We start from the raw sequence: 15,868 nt of genomic DNA on the forward strand, positions 1-15,868 counted from the left end.
CAGTTTCCCCACTGATGGAAATCTGGACTGGGATCAAAGTGCTGGGAAAGCTCTGTCCATGGGAAGTGGAAGAGAAGCGGCCAACAGGAGCCTGAGCATGGGGCCAGGGCCACCCCGCAGCTCACATGACTGCCAAATTCCACTGGGAACAAACCCAAAGATGGATCCAGTCTCAACCCCTGAGCCTGATGGGCATCAGGGTTGTACCCCCCAGCTAGGGTGGGGAAATGTCCGTGCTGAGCTCCCAGCTGGGTGGGAATTAAAGGCTGTTTGAGGGTCAGCCAGGGATTTGGGCCAATTTTTGGCAGCAAGAACCGAGCTCTCTCCTTCAGATTTGGGGCACCCTCTCTTCTCCAGGCGTTTGTTTTTACCCAGGGCTTTGAGGGGATGACAGCAAAACAAGTCAGCTCTCAGAGCACTTTCAAAGGGCTTTTATGTATTCACAAAAACAAACCCAAATGCATATAAGAAAAAAAATGGGAAAACCGAAAAAAACCAACCCAGGAATATGCAGTCTCTTATCAACACAAGAATTGCACAAACAGAGGAATGAGCTCTGTGCCACTCCACGAGCCCTTCCCCACCCTTGAACCTCATCCTTGAGAACATGGAGATCATTTTCCCAATGTCCCAGCAGGTATCAAACACTTGGTGGTGAAGGTGACTGGTGCTGCAGGCTGGGTCTTTCCACCTGAGCTGGGAGGAAAACAGCCTTTAAACCCCAAAGGCACGGCACTGGGGAAGGAGCAGGCTCCCAAATCCCTTTCCTTGCTCTGGGAAGGGATTTGGGGTCTTCCCTATGGTTTTCCATCTGCCTGTGTTCCTGTCTGCCAGCTCCCTGCCTGTCCTGGGCACCTCAGAGCTTTTGGGACAGAGCAGCCAAAGCCATCCTGTGTCTGTATGGCACAGCATGGAGGAGGATGGGGGGACTGCAGGGAGCCCTCACCACTGCCCAGGAGATTTTTTGGGCATGGACTGGCTGTGCTGAAGCCCCCCAGGAAGGGAAATCTCATCTGAGCTCTCCTAAACCCCACAGTGTTTGCAGAAGGAACAGGTGAAACAGGCACAAGGATTGCAGATGGCGTGAGATCCAACGCCTGCATTTCTGCTGCATGGAAATGGGGGAGGAATTGGTATTTCTGACGCCAAAATGGGAAGAAAAAGCTGCTATTGGGATTGCTGGAGGGCTTGCAAAGCAAATTGCAGAACAACAGTAACTCACTGCAGAGCCACTGGAGCATCCTGGTGTGATTTCAGCCTCCTTTTTACATTTTTTTAGTATAATTTAACGTCATTTTCACAGCAGAAAATCCATTTTCTTCTCCTCATGTCTTAAAAGAAGTGGCTGAAACCAACCAGATTTCACACCAGAAGCAGTTTTGTTTTTCCAAGGAGCAGTCTGGGGGTGGGAGGGGGAGAACCCAGTCCTCACCCAACTCCTCCCATCCTCGGAGCCCACCAGGGCCAGTGCAGGGAGTGTGCCCAGACCAGCACCAAGGCTTCAGCCCTCTCTGTGGCATTGCCTCCAGCATCCCTGTCCCCCCTTACCTGCAGGAGGGTCATAGGATGTCACAGACAGCACCGGCATCCTCGGAGTGGTCGCAGTTGTGGACGTCCCAGCGGATGTGGGAGCAGCGCAGCAGCGAGGGCTCGTGGCCCTTGCACTTGAGGTTGTCCAGGAAGATGTAGCCGGTGCCTTGGCCGTAGCGTGCCTCGCCCCAGGCTGCCAGGGCGTGGCCACAGCCCAGCTGCCTGCACACCACCTTGGCGTCCCGCAGGTCCCAGGCGTCGTCGCACACCGTGCCCCACTGGGACAGGTAGAACATCTCCACGCGCCCCTCGCACCGGTGGCTGCCGTTCACCAGGCGCAGGGATCCTGTGCAGGGGATGGGGTGAGGCAGCCCCTGCCCTCCCCAGAACTGTGTTCCCACTCTCCCTGCCTGCCCTGGGTTCAGCACAGAGCTCCCCATTATCTCTGCACAGCCAGGAGCATCGTGGTGATGTTGAGTTGGAGGAACAGACAACCACCTCTGTTCCCAGCTCTGCCCCCTTGGTCCATCACCTCCTCTCCCCACCCTGAGGTCCATCACTCTGCCTGAACCAGCCTTAGGGGCACCAGGAGAGGCCATGACTTAACAGTGGCATCAGTTTTACCCCCTCCCATGGGCTGCTCTAGGCACTGCCAGACCTTGTGCCTCTGCCTGAGCCGCTTTTCCCACCCTGTGCCAGCATGGAGCATCCCCAGGGCTGGCACTGTGTCCCCAGGTGACACCCCAGTACCAACCCTCCTTGGGGCGAGTCGGGACCAACGTGGTGGTTGTAGCAGTGGCTTCTTGGAAATGATCTTCAGTGTCATCAGCACCTGGTGCAGTGGAGAGGTGGGAAAAGTGACTCAAGGGACAGGGTCAGGTCAGAGCCCCCCCAGCAGCGGTGTGGGATGGCTGGGGATGGCTGCAGGTGGGATGTGCAGTCACTGTGCACAAAGGGGACCAGAGGGGTGCCAATCCAGCCATCTCCCACACCATGGCACCCACTGCCACTCCTGCCATGTGCAGGAGAAACCCCGGGGTGTGGGAGCTCATTCTTCACCCACAACTCCATTTAGGACACCCCATTTCCCACAGCCAGCTTGAGCGTGGCCGAAATCCTCCCTCATTCCCTTATTGACTTCCCCACTGTGCTGGGCTTCACCAGAGACCTGCGGACCCCACTCTCACCTCGACAAATGACCCCGGCATCCTCGTGGTGGCCGCAGTTGTGCTGTCCCCAGCCCAGGTGGAAGCAGTCTGCCAGGCGAGCCTCGCCACCGCCGCATCCCACGTTATCCAGCAGCACCGGCCCGCTGCCGTAGCCGAAGGAGCCGAGCACGGTGGCGGCGAGGGCTGTGCCGCAGCCCAGCTGCCGGCAAACCACCTGGGCGTCGGGGAAGTCCCAGTCGTCGTCGCAGACGGTGCCCCAGGTGCCGCGGTGCCGCACCTCCACCCGCCCGCGGCAGCTCCCGTTGCCGTTCGCCAGCCGCAAGCCGCCACCTGCGTGGCACGACGCCGGAGGGACCAGGGCTCCACAGGGGGTCTGGTGTCCCCTACTGACCCTCCAAGGGCGTGGGGTGAGTGCCCTGTTTCTGGGATAATCCCTGAGGATCTGGGTGCAACCCCCTGGGGGTGTGGGTCAGACCCCTATGGGCATGGGGTGAGTCTCTGGGTTATAGGGTAACCCCTGGGCACCTGGGTCAAACCCTTGTGGGCATGGGGTGAGTCTCTGGGTTATGGGGTAACCCCTGAGGATCTGGGTACAACTCCCTGGGGATGTGAGTCAGACCCCTATGGGCATGGGGTGAATCTCTGGGTTATAGGGTAACCCCTGAGGATCTGGGTCCAACCTCCTGGGGGTGTGAGGCAAACCCTTGTGGGCATGGGGTGAGTCTCTGCGTTATGGGGTAACCCCTGGAGAGTACGGCGTGACCATGGGGATGTCAACTGAGCCCCTGGGGACACAGGGTAAGTCTGAGTGATGTGGGGTGACACTGGGCACATGGGGTGATTCCCAAGCAGCATGGGGTTAGCCCTGTGAGCACAAAGCAATCCCTGGAAATGTGGGATGAACCCTTGAGTGTCATGGGGTGAGCACCCTGTGAGCATGGAATAAGCCCTGGGGATGTGAGATAATTCCTGGGGCATGGATTGAGCACTTGAAACATGGGGTGACCTTTGGGGACATGGAAGGAGCCCTGGGGTGAGCCCTGGAGATGTGGAGTGACTCCTCCAGGCCCGTGGAGCCCCATGCAGGACTAACAGCAGCTGCACACTTACTTTCCTGCTCGATGGTCAGGAGCGTGGTGGTGACCACCTCGGTGGCCTGGGAGGGCTGGTCCCTGCTGTCTGTCACTGCTGGGACAAGCGTGGGGACATGTGGGCATTGGGAGGGTCCAGATCCAGCACCCACTGCCTCTGCCCCAGTGCCCACCAGCACCGTGGCAAACCCTGCCATGAGCAATGTCACCCCCAGAGCATCACCCATGCGTGGCAGGACCCCAGGGTGGCCAGGCTGGGTCACAAGAGGACACAGAAGGCACAACTTTTCCCCCAGGATGAGAGACTGCCAACCTCCTACCTGTGGCCGTGGCTGTGAGCGTCTCCTCAGAGCCCAGGGCCACCGAGGTGGTGAATGATGTGATGGTGGATGTGTCCAGTCCTGTGGTGACACAGAGGGACAGAGGTGACACCTGGGAGATTTATCATCAGGATTCATTACCTTTCATGCGGCATTATCCCCTCTGAGCAAGGTCTGGGTGTGGTGGTGCCATCAACTCTGTGCCCAGAGGAGGTGCCAGAGGGGATGAGGATGTTTAGCAAGGAAAGGACCAGCCTGAAAAATTTGCTCCTTTTTTTTTGTCCCTACATCATCCCATTTGTCCATTAACAGTGGGAAAGGGAAAGCACCAGCACTTACTGCTCCTGTCATTAGCCATGATAATGAGGGAATTCAGGGGGATTATTAACATTATAAACAGTAATCAGTGGAGAATGGCAGGAATACATCATTTCAGGAGGGGAAGGGGAGGCAGGCTGGGCCTGGCACAGCGCCCGGCCCCTGGCAGCCGCTCTCTCCTTCCGGACCCACGCAGCTTGTTTTCCAGCCAGCAGAGCAGGGAAATGGCAGAGGGAAATGGCAGCATGGCAGATGCATTTCCCCTGCAAATCACCACCCTGGCTGTGCTCTGGGCTCCTGGCGTGGGGTTGCTACTTCAGAGCACCAGGATGAGGGTGGATAAGGAGCAAGGATGCTCCCACAGCGCAGAGCCTTGGGCATCTCAGCATCTCTCTGAGGTTTTCTGCTTGGAGAACAGGATGTCCCAGGGTTTTTCCCCACCCTGAGGGCAATGCCCTGCCCCGTACCTGTGCAGATCACCCCAGCATCCTCGTGGTGGCCGCAGTTATGGATGCCCCAGCCCAGGCTGTAGCAGGCGGACAGGAAGGGCTCGCTGCCGTCGCAGTTGACGTTGTCCAGGAGGATACGTCCTGTTCCATAGCCAAAATAGGCATTGCTCTTGTAATCCAGGGCTTGCCCACAGCCCAGCTGCTTGCAGACCACGCTGGCATCGCTCAGGCCCCAGTCATCATCGCACACGGTGCCCCAGTTCCCGCGGTAGAAGATCTCCACCCGGCCCTGGCAGGTGTCTGGGCCGCTCACCAGGCGGATGCTGCCGTCACCTGGAGGGTGGCAGCACGAGGTGAGAAGGATGTGGTGCCCATCCCTGCACGTGGCACAGCCATGCCACCGTGCCTGGACCCTGCTGTGCCCGTGATGGCAAAGGAAATGAGTGAGAAAGAGCGGGGAAGGGACAAAGCTTTAGAGCAATGGGGCTTGGGAGCCTTGGGAACCTTTGGGATACGATGTGGCCATGGCCAGCACAATGATGGGATCTGGGCATCTGCACCTCGGGGCTGGAGGGTTGGGAGGCTTCAAGAAGGGCAGCAGGTGACAGTCCCTCAGGCAGGATGTCCCCCCTGCAAGGACAGCTGAGCAGCTTACTTTCCCCATCCTGTACCGAGGCTGTGAGGGTCCTGGTGGTCGGTCCTTCGCTCACTTGCGTGGGTGAGAACTCTGCGAAGGGAAGCAGAGAGGTGGCCCCTGCTGCTGCTCCACCTCGAAGCTGGAGGGATCCCTCCCACCCCACTGCTCCAGCAGGGTCTGCACCAAACCAGCCTCAGCTGAATAGAGGGGTTTGCAGCTGCAGTGCCCTGCAGAGCTCTCTGCCATTGCCTCCAGCCTCCCTTCTGCCCTCAGTCCCAGCTCCCCACCTCCATTTTCACTCCTCCACCACTGCTCTCCAGGAATGTCATGATTCATTCTCCTGCTCAATCCACAACCTCTGTTCTCTGGTTGCTGTTGGTACAACCTACCAGCCAACCCAGCATCCCTGCCTTTCCATCCCTCCTTTTCCAAGCCCTGCTTCTGCAGGAGTGGGGATTCACGGAGCAGCTGCTCCAGGTCTGCACAGCCTCACTTTCACAGCTCACTGATGCCTGGCTGATGAGCAAACCTTGCACAGCGAGGGAGGAACGTGTGTGGGGTACATAAGGGTCGTCACTGAGCCGTTCCACTTTCACTTGCCAAGTTCAAACACTTTCCACTGCTTTTCTCACCTTTAGGAACATCTCCTACTGAAAAGCTCAGCAATTTAAAGAAACACAAGTCAAAAGGGGAAAGAGCAGTTGGGCAGCAACTGACTCAGAGGCAGGAGTGTGGGTGGGTATGTGCTCTTTCCCCAGGGATCATGCTGGAGAGGGCGCAAAGTCCCTGAGCTGGGAGTGACAGGGAACACAAAACAGGCTGGTCACCTTATGGAGCTGGGAGGTGACCTGGATTGAGGAGAGGGGCGGAAAAAAAGGATGCAGAGGATGTTTGGCTGACCCAGGTCAGAGAACCAGTTCTGAGACAAGACTTTTGGGTTCCACCAAGGCCCCTCAGCCCTCAAGTCTTGCACTCCACAAGAACCCCCTGCTCTCCTTGCCCCCAAGGAACCCAACCCCGTTACCATTGCACACAACAGCCACGTCCTCGTAGTGGTAGCAGTTGTGGATGCCCCAGCCGTGGCTCCAGCACTCGCTCAGGGCTGCCTCCCAGCCCTTGCAGTCCACGTTGTCCAGGAAGATGGGCCCACTCCCCTGGCCAAAGGTCATGGCAGCTGGCAGGGTGATGGCATGGCCACAGCCCAGCTGGCGACACACCACGTTGGCATCCACGATGTCCCAGTCGTCATCGCAGACCGTCCCCCAGGAGCCGTTGTACAGGATCTCCACCCGCCCCTGGCACCGGCTGGGCCCGTTGGTGAGACGGATCTCTGGGAGGAGGGAGCAGAGAGGTCCCTCAGAAGGGACCATACAGGGACAGGGGGACACAAGGACAGGGTGATATAGGGACACAGGGACACGGGCACAGGGACAGGGTGACACAGGAACACAGGGGCACAGGGACTCAGGGACATAGGGACACAGGGACACAGGGACGGGGTGATATAGGGACACAGGGACACAGCGACACAAGAACACAGGAACACAGGGACACAGGGACAGGGTGACACAGGAACACAGGGGCACAGGGACACAGGGACACAGGGACATAGGGGCACAGGGACACAGGGACACAAGGCCAGAGGCATTCAGGGACACAGAGGCACAGAGACAGGGGGACACAGGGAGAGGGGGACAGGGTGACGCAGCGACACAGGGATACAGGGACAGAGGGACACGGGCACAGGGACACAGGAACACAGGGATACAGGGATACAGAACACAGGGACAGGGGGACACAGGGACAGGGTGACACAGGGACACAGGGGCACAGGGACACAGGGACATAGGGACACAGGGACATAGGGGCACAGGGGCACAGGGACACAAGGCCAGAGGCATTCAGGGACACAGAGGCACAGGGACACAGAGACAGGGGGACACAGGGAGAGGGGGACAGGGTGACACAGCGACACAGGGATACAGGGACAGAGGGACACGGGCACAGGGACACAGGAACACAGGGACACAGGAACACAGGGATACAGGGATACAGAACACAGGGACAGGGGGACACAGGGACACAGGGACAGGGTGACACAGGGACACAGGAACACAGAGGCACAGGGACACAGCGACACCGCGACACAGGGACACAGGGACAGGGTGATACAGGGACAGAGGGACACGGGCACAGGGACACAGGAACACAGGGATACAGGGACACAGGGACACAAGGCCAGAGGCACTCAGAGACACAGGGACACGGGCGCAGGGGCACGGGCACGGGGGCACGGGGATATAGGGACACAGGGACACAGGGACAGGGTGCCACAGGGACACAAAGCCAGAGGCACTCAGGGACACAGGGGCAGCTGGTCCTTCAGTAGTGCCAAGATCTCCCAAAACCCCCAGCTCCAGGCCTGGGCTCCCTCCTCACTGAGCTCTTCCCCACTGGCCATGGGGAACAAATCCTGCCCCTTCTCTGTAGCACAAGCAGCTGTTCCTTTTTTAAATTCCCCAAATCCCTTCCTTTACATAAAAATGCATTTTTTCAATGACAAAACTTCCTGGAGAAAAGTGACTTTAACAGTAGAATCTCACCTGGGAATGGCAACATCTCGGGCTCAGAGGTGGTGCCTGCAAGGGAGAAGAGAAAGGATCAGCTCTCCCCAGAAAGGAGGAGGTGAAGCTTGGAGAGTGATGGCAGCAGGGATGGATGTGGTGGGGACTGCAGGACCCAGCAGCCCTTGGACCCTTCCCTTTCCTGCAGAGTCCTGGTGTTTGGAGGGGAAAAAATGAACACCCTACCCCAGGGCATCACTTTATCTACTTCACAGGTGGGGAAACTGAGGCAGCATATGAGTGGCTGTGACTCTGGTGAGATTGTGCTTGAAGCACAAGGTGACATGTGTGACCCTGATGAGCCCAGTGGCCAGCAGAAGCCACTCCAGGTGGGTCCTGTCTTAGCCCAGGTCTTGGTCACCTTTTTGTCTAACTTGGGTGGTGAGATGGGAACAAGGAAAATCGATCCTGCCCAGCTTGAGAAACCCACTGAAGATCTCCTCATGGAAGATGCTGCACACTGTGTGCATTTTAATTTATTTTTTTCTTTTATTTCCCCAACAAAATCCACTTTTTGGAAGTTCCATAATTACATGCAAATACCAACACACTTGCTGATGGGGTGCAGCCACCTCAGGGGGTGAACAAACCTCATCCAGAGGGAGGTGAGCACTTGAAGGATGAAGGATGTGTGACCCCCCTCCCACAGCTGGGCATTATTTGGGCACAAAATCCCTCTCAGCCCCGCTGCTAAGTGATGTTGGATCCTCCCTGGAATGCTGCCACCGTGGGTTACTGAGGGCTCCAGCTTGTCCAGAAGGTCACAGCAACATGAACACGCTGCCCTGGGGGATGGTGGTTGGGCATGGGTGGCTGGACCTCATAGATATCCCAGTCCAGATGCAGTTGTCTGATGCTGGAGCCCTGCACAGATCTCCTTGGGCATCTGAGGAGTCCTGGGTTTGAGGCTCTGGCTGCACAACCCTCTCCCACAGGTGACACCTTCCAAAATCCTTCCAAAACTATGGAAGGTGTCGCTGCCCATGGCAGTGTGTTTGGAACGAGCTTTAAGTTCGCTTCCAACCCCAACCATTCTGTGATTCTATGATGCTTCCATGCCAATTACAGCACCCAAGGGCTGATCAACACCCATGGGTGCCTCCATGGCCTCTTTTCCTCCCACTGCCTGGGACCAGCCCTGTCCTGCTTCACGCTCAGCCTACAAGCAGTGACGTGCAGGTCGATCCCAGCGCTCCGGAGGCGGATGTCACGCCGAGAGAAGCAGTGTGAGCCTGGGGGGACAGTGGAGCAGATGAACCCACCTCCCTTTTCCTTGCTAGGACGTTGCCTGGGAGACCATTAAGTCAGCCAGAAATCAGGGCTGTCAAAGAAAGACCTAGAAGCCCCAAGAGAAAGGAGAATAAGGCAACTGTCTGGCTGTATCCATGACTTAGCAGGGATGCTGGGATGAGCAGCAGCAGCCAGGGAGCTCCAGCGTGGTCAGTGCTCCTGACCTCCCCAGCTGGAACAGGCATGGAAAGGGACGCTGTGATTCCAGCAAGAACTGGGGTTTGAACAGGTGAGACCAAGGGAGCAGAGAGGCTCTGCAGGAGAGGACAGGGAAGGACAGAGCAGCCCCGTGGGCTGGACAACAGGGGAGAGGTAATTTAGCTCATCCCTGCACCAAAAAATGGGGAGACACGAGGGTTTCTAGGAAGAGTGTTTGATCTTGGTTTGTATTGATTTTTAACACCTAGTCCACTCCAGTGCCGAAAAAGGAGAGGATAAAAAGGGCGTTGATAAATATTCATCTCCCTTTAAGTCAAAATCAAAGCTCTGAAATATTCATTTAAGAGCATCCTCCAGCAAAGTCAGGAGAGATCTGAAAAGAATATGCCTGGTGTGTCTACAGTAATGAGGAATGAGGGGGAAATGTCTTTTTTGAGAAGAGATAGAGCCCTCCATGTTTCTCTGATCACAAAGCCAAAAGAAAAAGAGAAACAGCTCGAGTAAACACCGCTGCTGAACAAAACCACCAAACGGGAGGACAAATGGCCCTTCGTCAGCGACTAATCTGTGCCCATTAATGAAGAGAAGCAGGAGAGGCAGGCGATGCAGGAGACAGCGACAGAGCCACCAGGGTCTCCCCAGGGTCCCCACAGCCGGAGTGTGGGCGCGGATGCTGCCGCAGCATCCCGAGGGGGAAGGGAAGCACCAGCTGAGGGGGTGGGAAGGTAAAACCCGATTTAACTCAATTAAGATATCTGACTACACCCGAATTCCCAGTTTTCTGGCTGGCTGTGCCTTGGCGCGGGTTTGCTGAGGCAGGAATGCGTTCCCCACCGCCTGGCTGTAATTACATGGGTAGAGTCACACTGGGATAACTACGCTGCCGCAGCACTCGTGTGGAGCCGCGTTCCAGAGCGGGAATGGCTTTTCCCAGGTCGATTTAAATGCTTCCCATCCTGGCTGGACGGTGCCTGCCAGGAGTGAGCAGGAACTGTTGTCCTCAGGGGATGGGGACCCCCCACCCTTTTCCTTGGCAGGACTGGTCCCACAGGTCCTGGGGAGCAACTCCAGGAGCATCCTTTGGCCATCACCATCTTCCCATGGGTGCTGCCTGCCCCGTTTCCCTGCCTGGGCTGGGCTTGCCATCACAGTCAGGTCACGGTGGGACACAAGAGCTGAACTTGCTCCCTCCGTGCCTGTAGGGGACACCACAATAACCCTGTGCCTGGAGAAAACCTGCCCACAAATCTGAGAGCTGGAGAGGAACTTAGGGGTGCCTAAAACCCCTCCCAGTGCCCCAGGCGGGAGCTCACCGGGGCTGAGGAGGACGAGGAGGATGAAGAGCGTGGCTGGCATCAAGCAGAGAGGCAGCCCCTCGATGTCCAGCCTCCTTGAGCCGTGCCGGGTGTCCGGACAGGGACCGAGTGTCATTGCTGCTTGTCAGTCCTCCTGCAGCCGAATTTCCTCCCTGAAACATGCAGACAGCGATGTTAGTGGTGGTGGCCAGGAGAGCCTGTGGTCACCAAGGGCCCTGCAGGACCTAAACATGTCCCTCAATATTTGCAGAGCAGTGACCAGGAGACACACGAAAAGTAATTCCAGCTGGATTCATTGAGAACAAGCAGGTTTGTTGTTTTTTTTGGGTTTTTTTTGATGAAGCTGAAGTGCCATATCCCACCTGCGAGATAAAACTCAGCAACAGGGAATGTCAGCAGAAAAAGAGGAAGAGATTAAATGCATTAAGATGTCATTTCCTCCTCATTTACTGTGGGGTGGATTTCCAGCTCTGTGTCACTCGCAGGAACACACAGGGAGGAGGGAGGTGCTGGTGCTGCTGGCCGGGACCCCTCTGGGAGCCCAGAGCCGCATCCCCGCGGTGCCAGCAGTGCTCTGGCAGCACCGTGCGCTGGGGGAGCAGTGCCATCGTGAGGATGCTCCCGCACGCCGGCTCCAGGGCCGGGCTGCCAGGCTCAGCTCAGAGGAGACCTAAAATTAATCCCGAAAGGATGCACAACGACTGCTACTGGTGGTCAGAAACTCGGGAAAGGTCATTGAAATCCACTGTATCAGTGACTAACTCTTCCATCCCATGGAAACCCCTCATCCAGCCCTTTGCTACCCTTGTTTTTCCCATGTGGAAGCATGGAAGGAGATGAGCTCCCAGGTGGGACCTGGTGTCCACCCAAAGCTCCTCCAGACCATGGGCTGGGGGGCTCCAGAGCCTCCAGACCAAGGCTTGGACATCACTGCCCGCACTAGGGAGAGGTGATGGTGAACCAAAGGGTTTTCTGTGCACCAGCAAGAGGTGATGGAGGTGCAGGAAGGAGCCCTGGGTGGGACACAGCCCGGTTACATCTCCCTGATCTCTGCTCGACTCCTGCTGACCAAGCCTCTGGAGGAGACTCACCAGCGGACAGACAGCTCAGTGATGGGGGCTGAAAACCAATCTACTCGCTGAGGTGCTGGCTTTCAATACTCCATTCATCTCTCCTGAAGTATCGAATAATGTCGCCTTTTGTCCCACGGGCCCTCCCCTCTCTCCGGCAGGGCAGGGCTGACAGACGGCCCCTCGGCCGCCCTGTCCCAGCCAAACCCCGGCATCGCGTCCTGCTCGCAGGGACGCTGTCATCGCCGGCCACTCTTGTACCGGAGCCAGCGCGTTCCTGCTCCCTGGCAGGGTGGCAGCGGGCATTAACCGCTGCGGTGCTGTGCCCCAAAGAGGGAAAATCCAACTTTCCTTCTCCGTCTGTGCTTTTCCAGCTGCTTCTCCATCCTCATCCCAACCCTCAGGACGCAGCTGAAAACGGAACCCCTTTCCTTAGACCCAGGGCTGTTGGGGCTCTTTCAGAATCCCCACAGATTAAAATCTGGTTTTAAGCCATAATTAGTCATTATGGCACTGTAGTAAAACCCAGCATCCTTTTTAACACCACTCGGAGAAGCAGTGGCTGCTCCATCCCTGGCAGTGTCCAAGGCCAGGTTTGGAAGTTTTGGGCTAGTGGAAGGTGTCCTGCCCATGGGGCTTTAAGGTCCCTTCCAACCCAAACCATTCTGTGATTTTGTGATGATTCTATGATTTAAAGCATTGCTGAAGGTGGGTTTATGGGAGTCCCTTCTCACCAAGGTTTTCAAGCTGTCAGGTGTCCTGTCCCCACCACAGACCCGAAATCATCCTCCATCACCCCATCCTGCACAAACACTGACCACCAGGGATGGCACAAAACCCACAGGGGATCATCAGGGCTTTAACATGGGGCTCAGTGAGTCTCTGCTTTCACTCCAAGTAACACATCACAGCAGACACACTGTGCCCAGACAGCTCTTTGCCCTTGGTGGAAACTCCCTCCCCCCACCTGGGCACAGGACCCCACAGGTCCTTTCATCCCTTTTGGTCCCCTCTGTACCCCTTGGCCACAGCTGGAGTGAACCCCAGTTCTCTGTTTATCACTTCTTCCACTTTTTAACTATTCAAACAACTTCAGGACAAATCACAGTTTTTCAGCTGCCACCACCCCACCAGATCATTATTTGTGATTACCACCCTGATCTTAGAAAAAGCATCATAAATCCACATACCTGCTTGGTATTTTCTCTCCAGTATAAAGATGGGTGTATCGAATCCCAGAAATATCTGTCTTCTTTTGGGATAAGCAAAGGAGCTGGCTAGTTAGTTACAAAATATTAAACAATAATATTTGAAATTAATATTCCTGGTAAGATGTGACGGGGATAAGGCAGGAATTTTTTTCTTTAGGAGAGATCTTGCTTAGTAAATATTTTAAAAAATTAAAAATGGGGAAGAAAATGGATCTCATCCATCAACGGAACAGCTCCAGCCTGTCATTTCTTGGCACTTTTGGGGCTGCTGCTGGGTTACAGCAGGATGGCAGCCCTGCAACCCATCCTGGGACAGATCATCCCCACAGCAAAGGAGAAAGAGAGGGAGCAGAAGGGAGAAGAAGAGGGAGAAGAAGCAGAAAGAGAAGAGAGGGAAGACCGCTAAGGAGACATGGCGGGGAGGGAATGGCTCGGGTTTCAGGGAGGCAGGCAGGGACACATCCTTAAACTGGGTGCTGGCAGAGACTGGGTTACGCCTCGAGGGGAAGGAAGAAGCTTTTTCAGAGGATTTGGGCTTTTCAGCTCCTTCCCACCTCCCTCCTCGGCTGTCTGAGTGCCCACCTGGAGAGGAAGTCAGCAATAACCATCTGGCTGGAAACGCTTCTGCGGTGCCTGAGCCAGCGGGGATGCAGCAGGAGGGGATGGTTCTGACCTCCTTCCCTGCCAGGGGCTTGGAGACCTGCTCCTTGGGCAAACCATGGTCTTCTCTGCCTGCTCCTATGCAAGAAATTTCCTTTAGAGGTCCCTTTTTACAGGACTTTTCCTGTCTGACCATCCAAGGCATCTCTGCTGAGGATGTTAGAGGGACCTGACCCATCCTTGAGCTCTCAGCCTGTGCTGAGGGATGTCCTGTGGCTGGAAACCTTCCCCATCCACCTCCACCACCTCCTGCTCTACACATTCATGTTGTCTGCTTCTTCTCCTGACCAGGGCATCTCTTTATTTTAAAAAGAATTGTGTATATTTAATAATTTTAACTGCTACAGCATTTTAACCATTTTAACCATCATTGCAAGTGAAAGGCAGATAATGTGAGACTCTTGGGTCTCAGCAGCCTTGAAGACCACAGAAAAGGAACCTCCAAACATAGCGGGTTTCCCAGTCTTAAGAATTCTTAAGTTCTCCAGCAATTTTAGGAGCCTGGTGTGCTTTTGGCTTTGGTGTGCTTTTTGTGCTTTGAACAAGTTGATTTTATGAGCCACAGGATTCCTGCTCTCATTCTCACGGGAGGCAGAATTTGCCTTGTGGCTCTTGCTGCTGGATTTTTTCACTTGTTCCTATGCAAAGCCAGACCTCTAAATGGCCTAAAAAGCCTGGGTTTTGTATTTTAACTCTGCACAAAGCCAGCTCTGGCTACAACTGTCGCCAACTGCTTCTGCTGTTCCTTTCTTGCAGGGATTTAGTAATTAGCAATTAGGCACTTTTATTTCCCAGTAGCAGCAAAGTTCTAATTAACCAGATCATGAGCACAAGTTTCAAAGGTGCCTTTTAAGTCTGTTTTGCCTAAACTTTGACAAACTCCCTGCTGTCCTGGCTGTCTGCCAGGGCCCATGGACTGGGAATCATCAGCTCCAGCATCAATCCACATCCAGGTTTTGCAGACCAGGAAAATAACATGGATATGCAGGGATAAGATGCTCTCCACCCTGTTCAGGATTTCTCTGGGCACTAGGGAAGCATCTCAGCCTTTCTCCATGTCTACATCGTTCCTGCATGTGCTTTGGCAGTATCAGGCATGGGGATTACGCTGCTCTGAAGAAAAGAAAACACAGCCAGCCTTATTCAAGGAGCAGCCACAACATAAGAAAGGCTAATTATAAAATTCCACAGGACAGCAAGGCTGTTCTCTTGTGTGCCAGGAAAAAAAAAAAAAGAAGCTCTTTTTGTGCTTCCTGATGGTCCTGCTGCCCAGCCAGGCAGGGACACTCTGGGACACTCCGAGATGCTCACGGGGGAGAAGCTTCTGGAGGGGTCAGGGCTATCCCCACATCCACAGGCAGCATCTGCTGCAGCTTCCTATGGCAGTGGGTGGCATCTCCAGCAGACCTCTTTTCTGGCAGCATTTTGGCCATGGGTAGAAACTGGGGAAAACAAGTGGCTCACGAAAATACAAGGCCTCCAGAAAAAAACAAAACAAAACAAAACCAAAACAAAACACAAACAACCCCCCCCCCCAAACCAAATAAAACAAACAAAAAGAACTATTAAAAACCAAAATCAAAAATCCAAAATCGATTTCCCTTTTTGATTAGTTGGGAAAATACAGAGAGGAGAGATAAACTCATTTATCCAGGCTATACCATGACCAGGAAATGCATTGGGGATGTAAAGAAGAGGCTGGTGCTGTAGGAAAAAGCCATAAGCTGAAACAAAAGGCATCTTCTTGCTGCTAGGAGGGAAACACGGGGCTAAGAACACCAGTTGCTGTTTCAAGGCATTAGCTGCTGTATGCAGAAGGACAGGATTCCCCTGCTGATTGCTGAGCTAAATCACCAGGTATTTAGGGGCTCCTGCTGCTGCTTTCACTTTGGGGAGCACTGGCACGAAAAATGCTGCATCTACAGCAGGATGGAGCCTCCCCTCCTTCCTCTGCTGCTGCAGGGTACAGCCAGCGATGGGATCCTGCAGGGTGGGAGCTCTCAGCCCCACACCAGCCTGTGAGC

At 55.2% G+C, this 15,868-nt stretch overlaps 1 protein-coding gene across 3 annotated transcripts; it reads right to left on the bottom strand.

Annotated features, from left to right (window-relative positions):
* Positions 1-493: 493 nt before the first annotated feature.
* On the bottom strand, positions 494-11,394 carry SSC4D (scavenger receptor cysteine rich family member with 4 domains). 3 transcript variants are annotated; one of them, XM_033078335.1, is made up of 12 exons: positions 11,266-11,394; positions 10,901-11,055; positions 8,118-8,153; positions 6,539-6,844; positions 5,533-5,604; positions 4,896-5,210; positions 4,111-4,191; positions 3,810-3,884; positions 2,718-3,029; positions 2,285-2,362; positions 1,549-1,876; positions 494-696 (listed from the first exon to the last, which is right to left on the bottom strand). In XM_033078335.1, the coding sequence occupies exons 2-11, from the start codon at positions 11,016-11,018 to the stop codon at positions 1,560-1,562; spliced, it is 1,710 nt and encodes a 569-aa protein (XP_032934226.1). In that variant the 5' UTR covers positions 11,019-11,055; positions 11,266-11,394; the 3' UTR covers positions 494-696; positions 1,549-1,559. The 3 variants fall into 3 exon arrangements, with proteins under 3 accessions (XP_032934226.1, XP_032934225.1, XP_032934224.1); XM_033078334.1 differs by having other exon boundaries at positions 494-691; positions 3,810-3,887; XM_033078333.1 differs by having other exon boundaries at positions 3,810-3,887.
* Between the last annotated feature and the right edge of the window lie 4,474 nt (positions 11,395-15,868).

The sequence above is a fragment of the Catharus ustulatus genome, chromosome 22 (assembly GCF_009819885.2).
Source record: "Catharus ustulatus isolate bCatUst1 chromosome 22, bCatUst1.pri.v2, whole genome shotgun sequence".
Taxonomy (NCBI): Eukaryota; Metazoa; Chordata; class Aves; order Passeriformes; family Turdidae; genus Catharus; species Catharus ustulatus.

Coding starts and splice junctions, on each gene's coding strand:
- SSC4D (XM_033078334.1), bottom strand. CDS start 11,018: ATGACACTCGGTCCCTGTCCGGACACCCGGCACGGCTCAAGGAGGCTG. Junction 6,845..8,117: donor CGAGATGTTGCCATTCCCAG/GTGAGATTCTAC, acceptor CCCTCCTCCCAG/AGATCCGTCTCACCAACGGG. Junction 3,030..3,809: donor CCTGACCATCGAGCAGGAAA/GTAAGTGTGCAG, acceptor CGTGCCACGCAG/GTGGCGGCTTGCGGCTGGCG.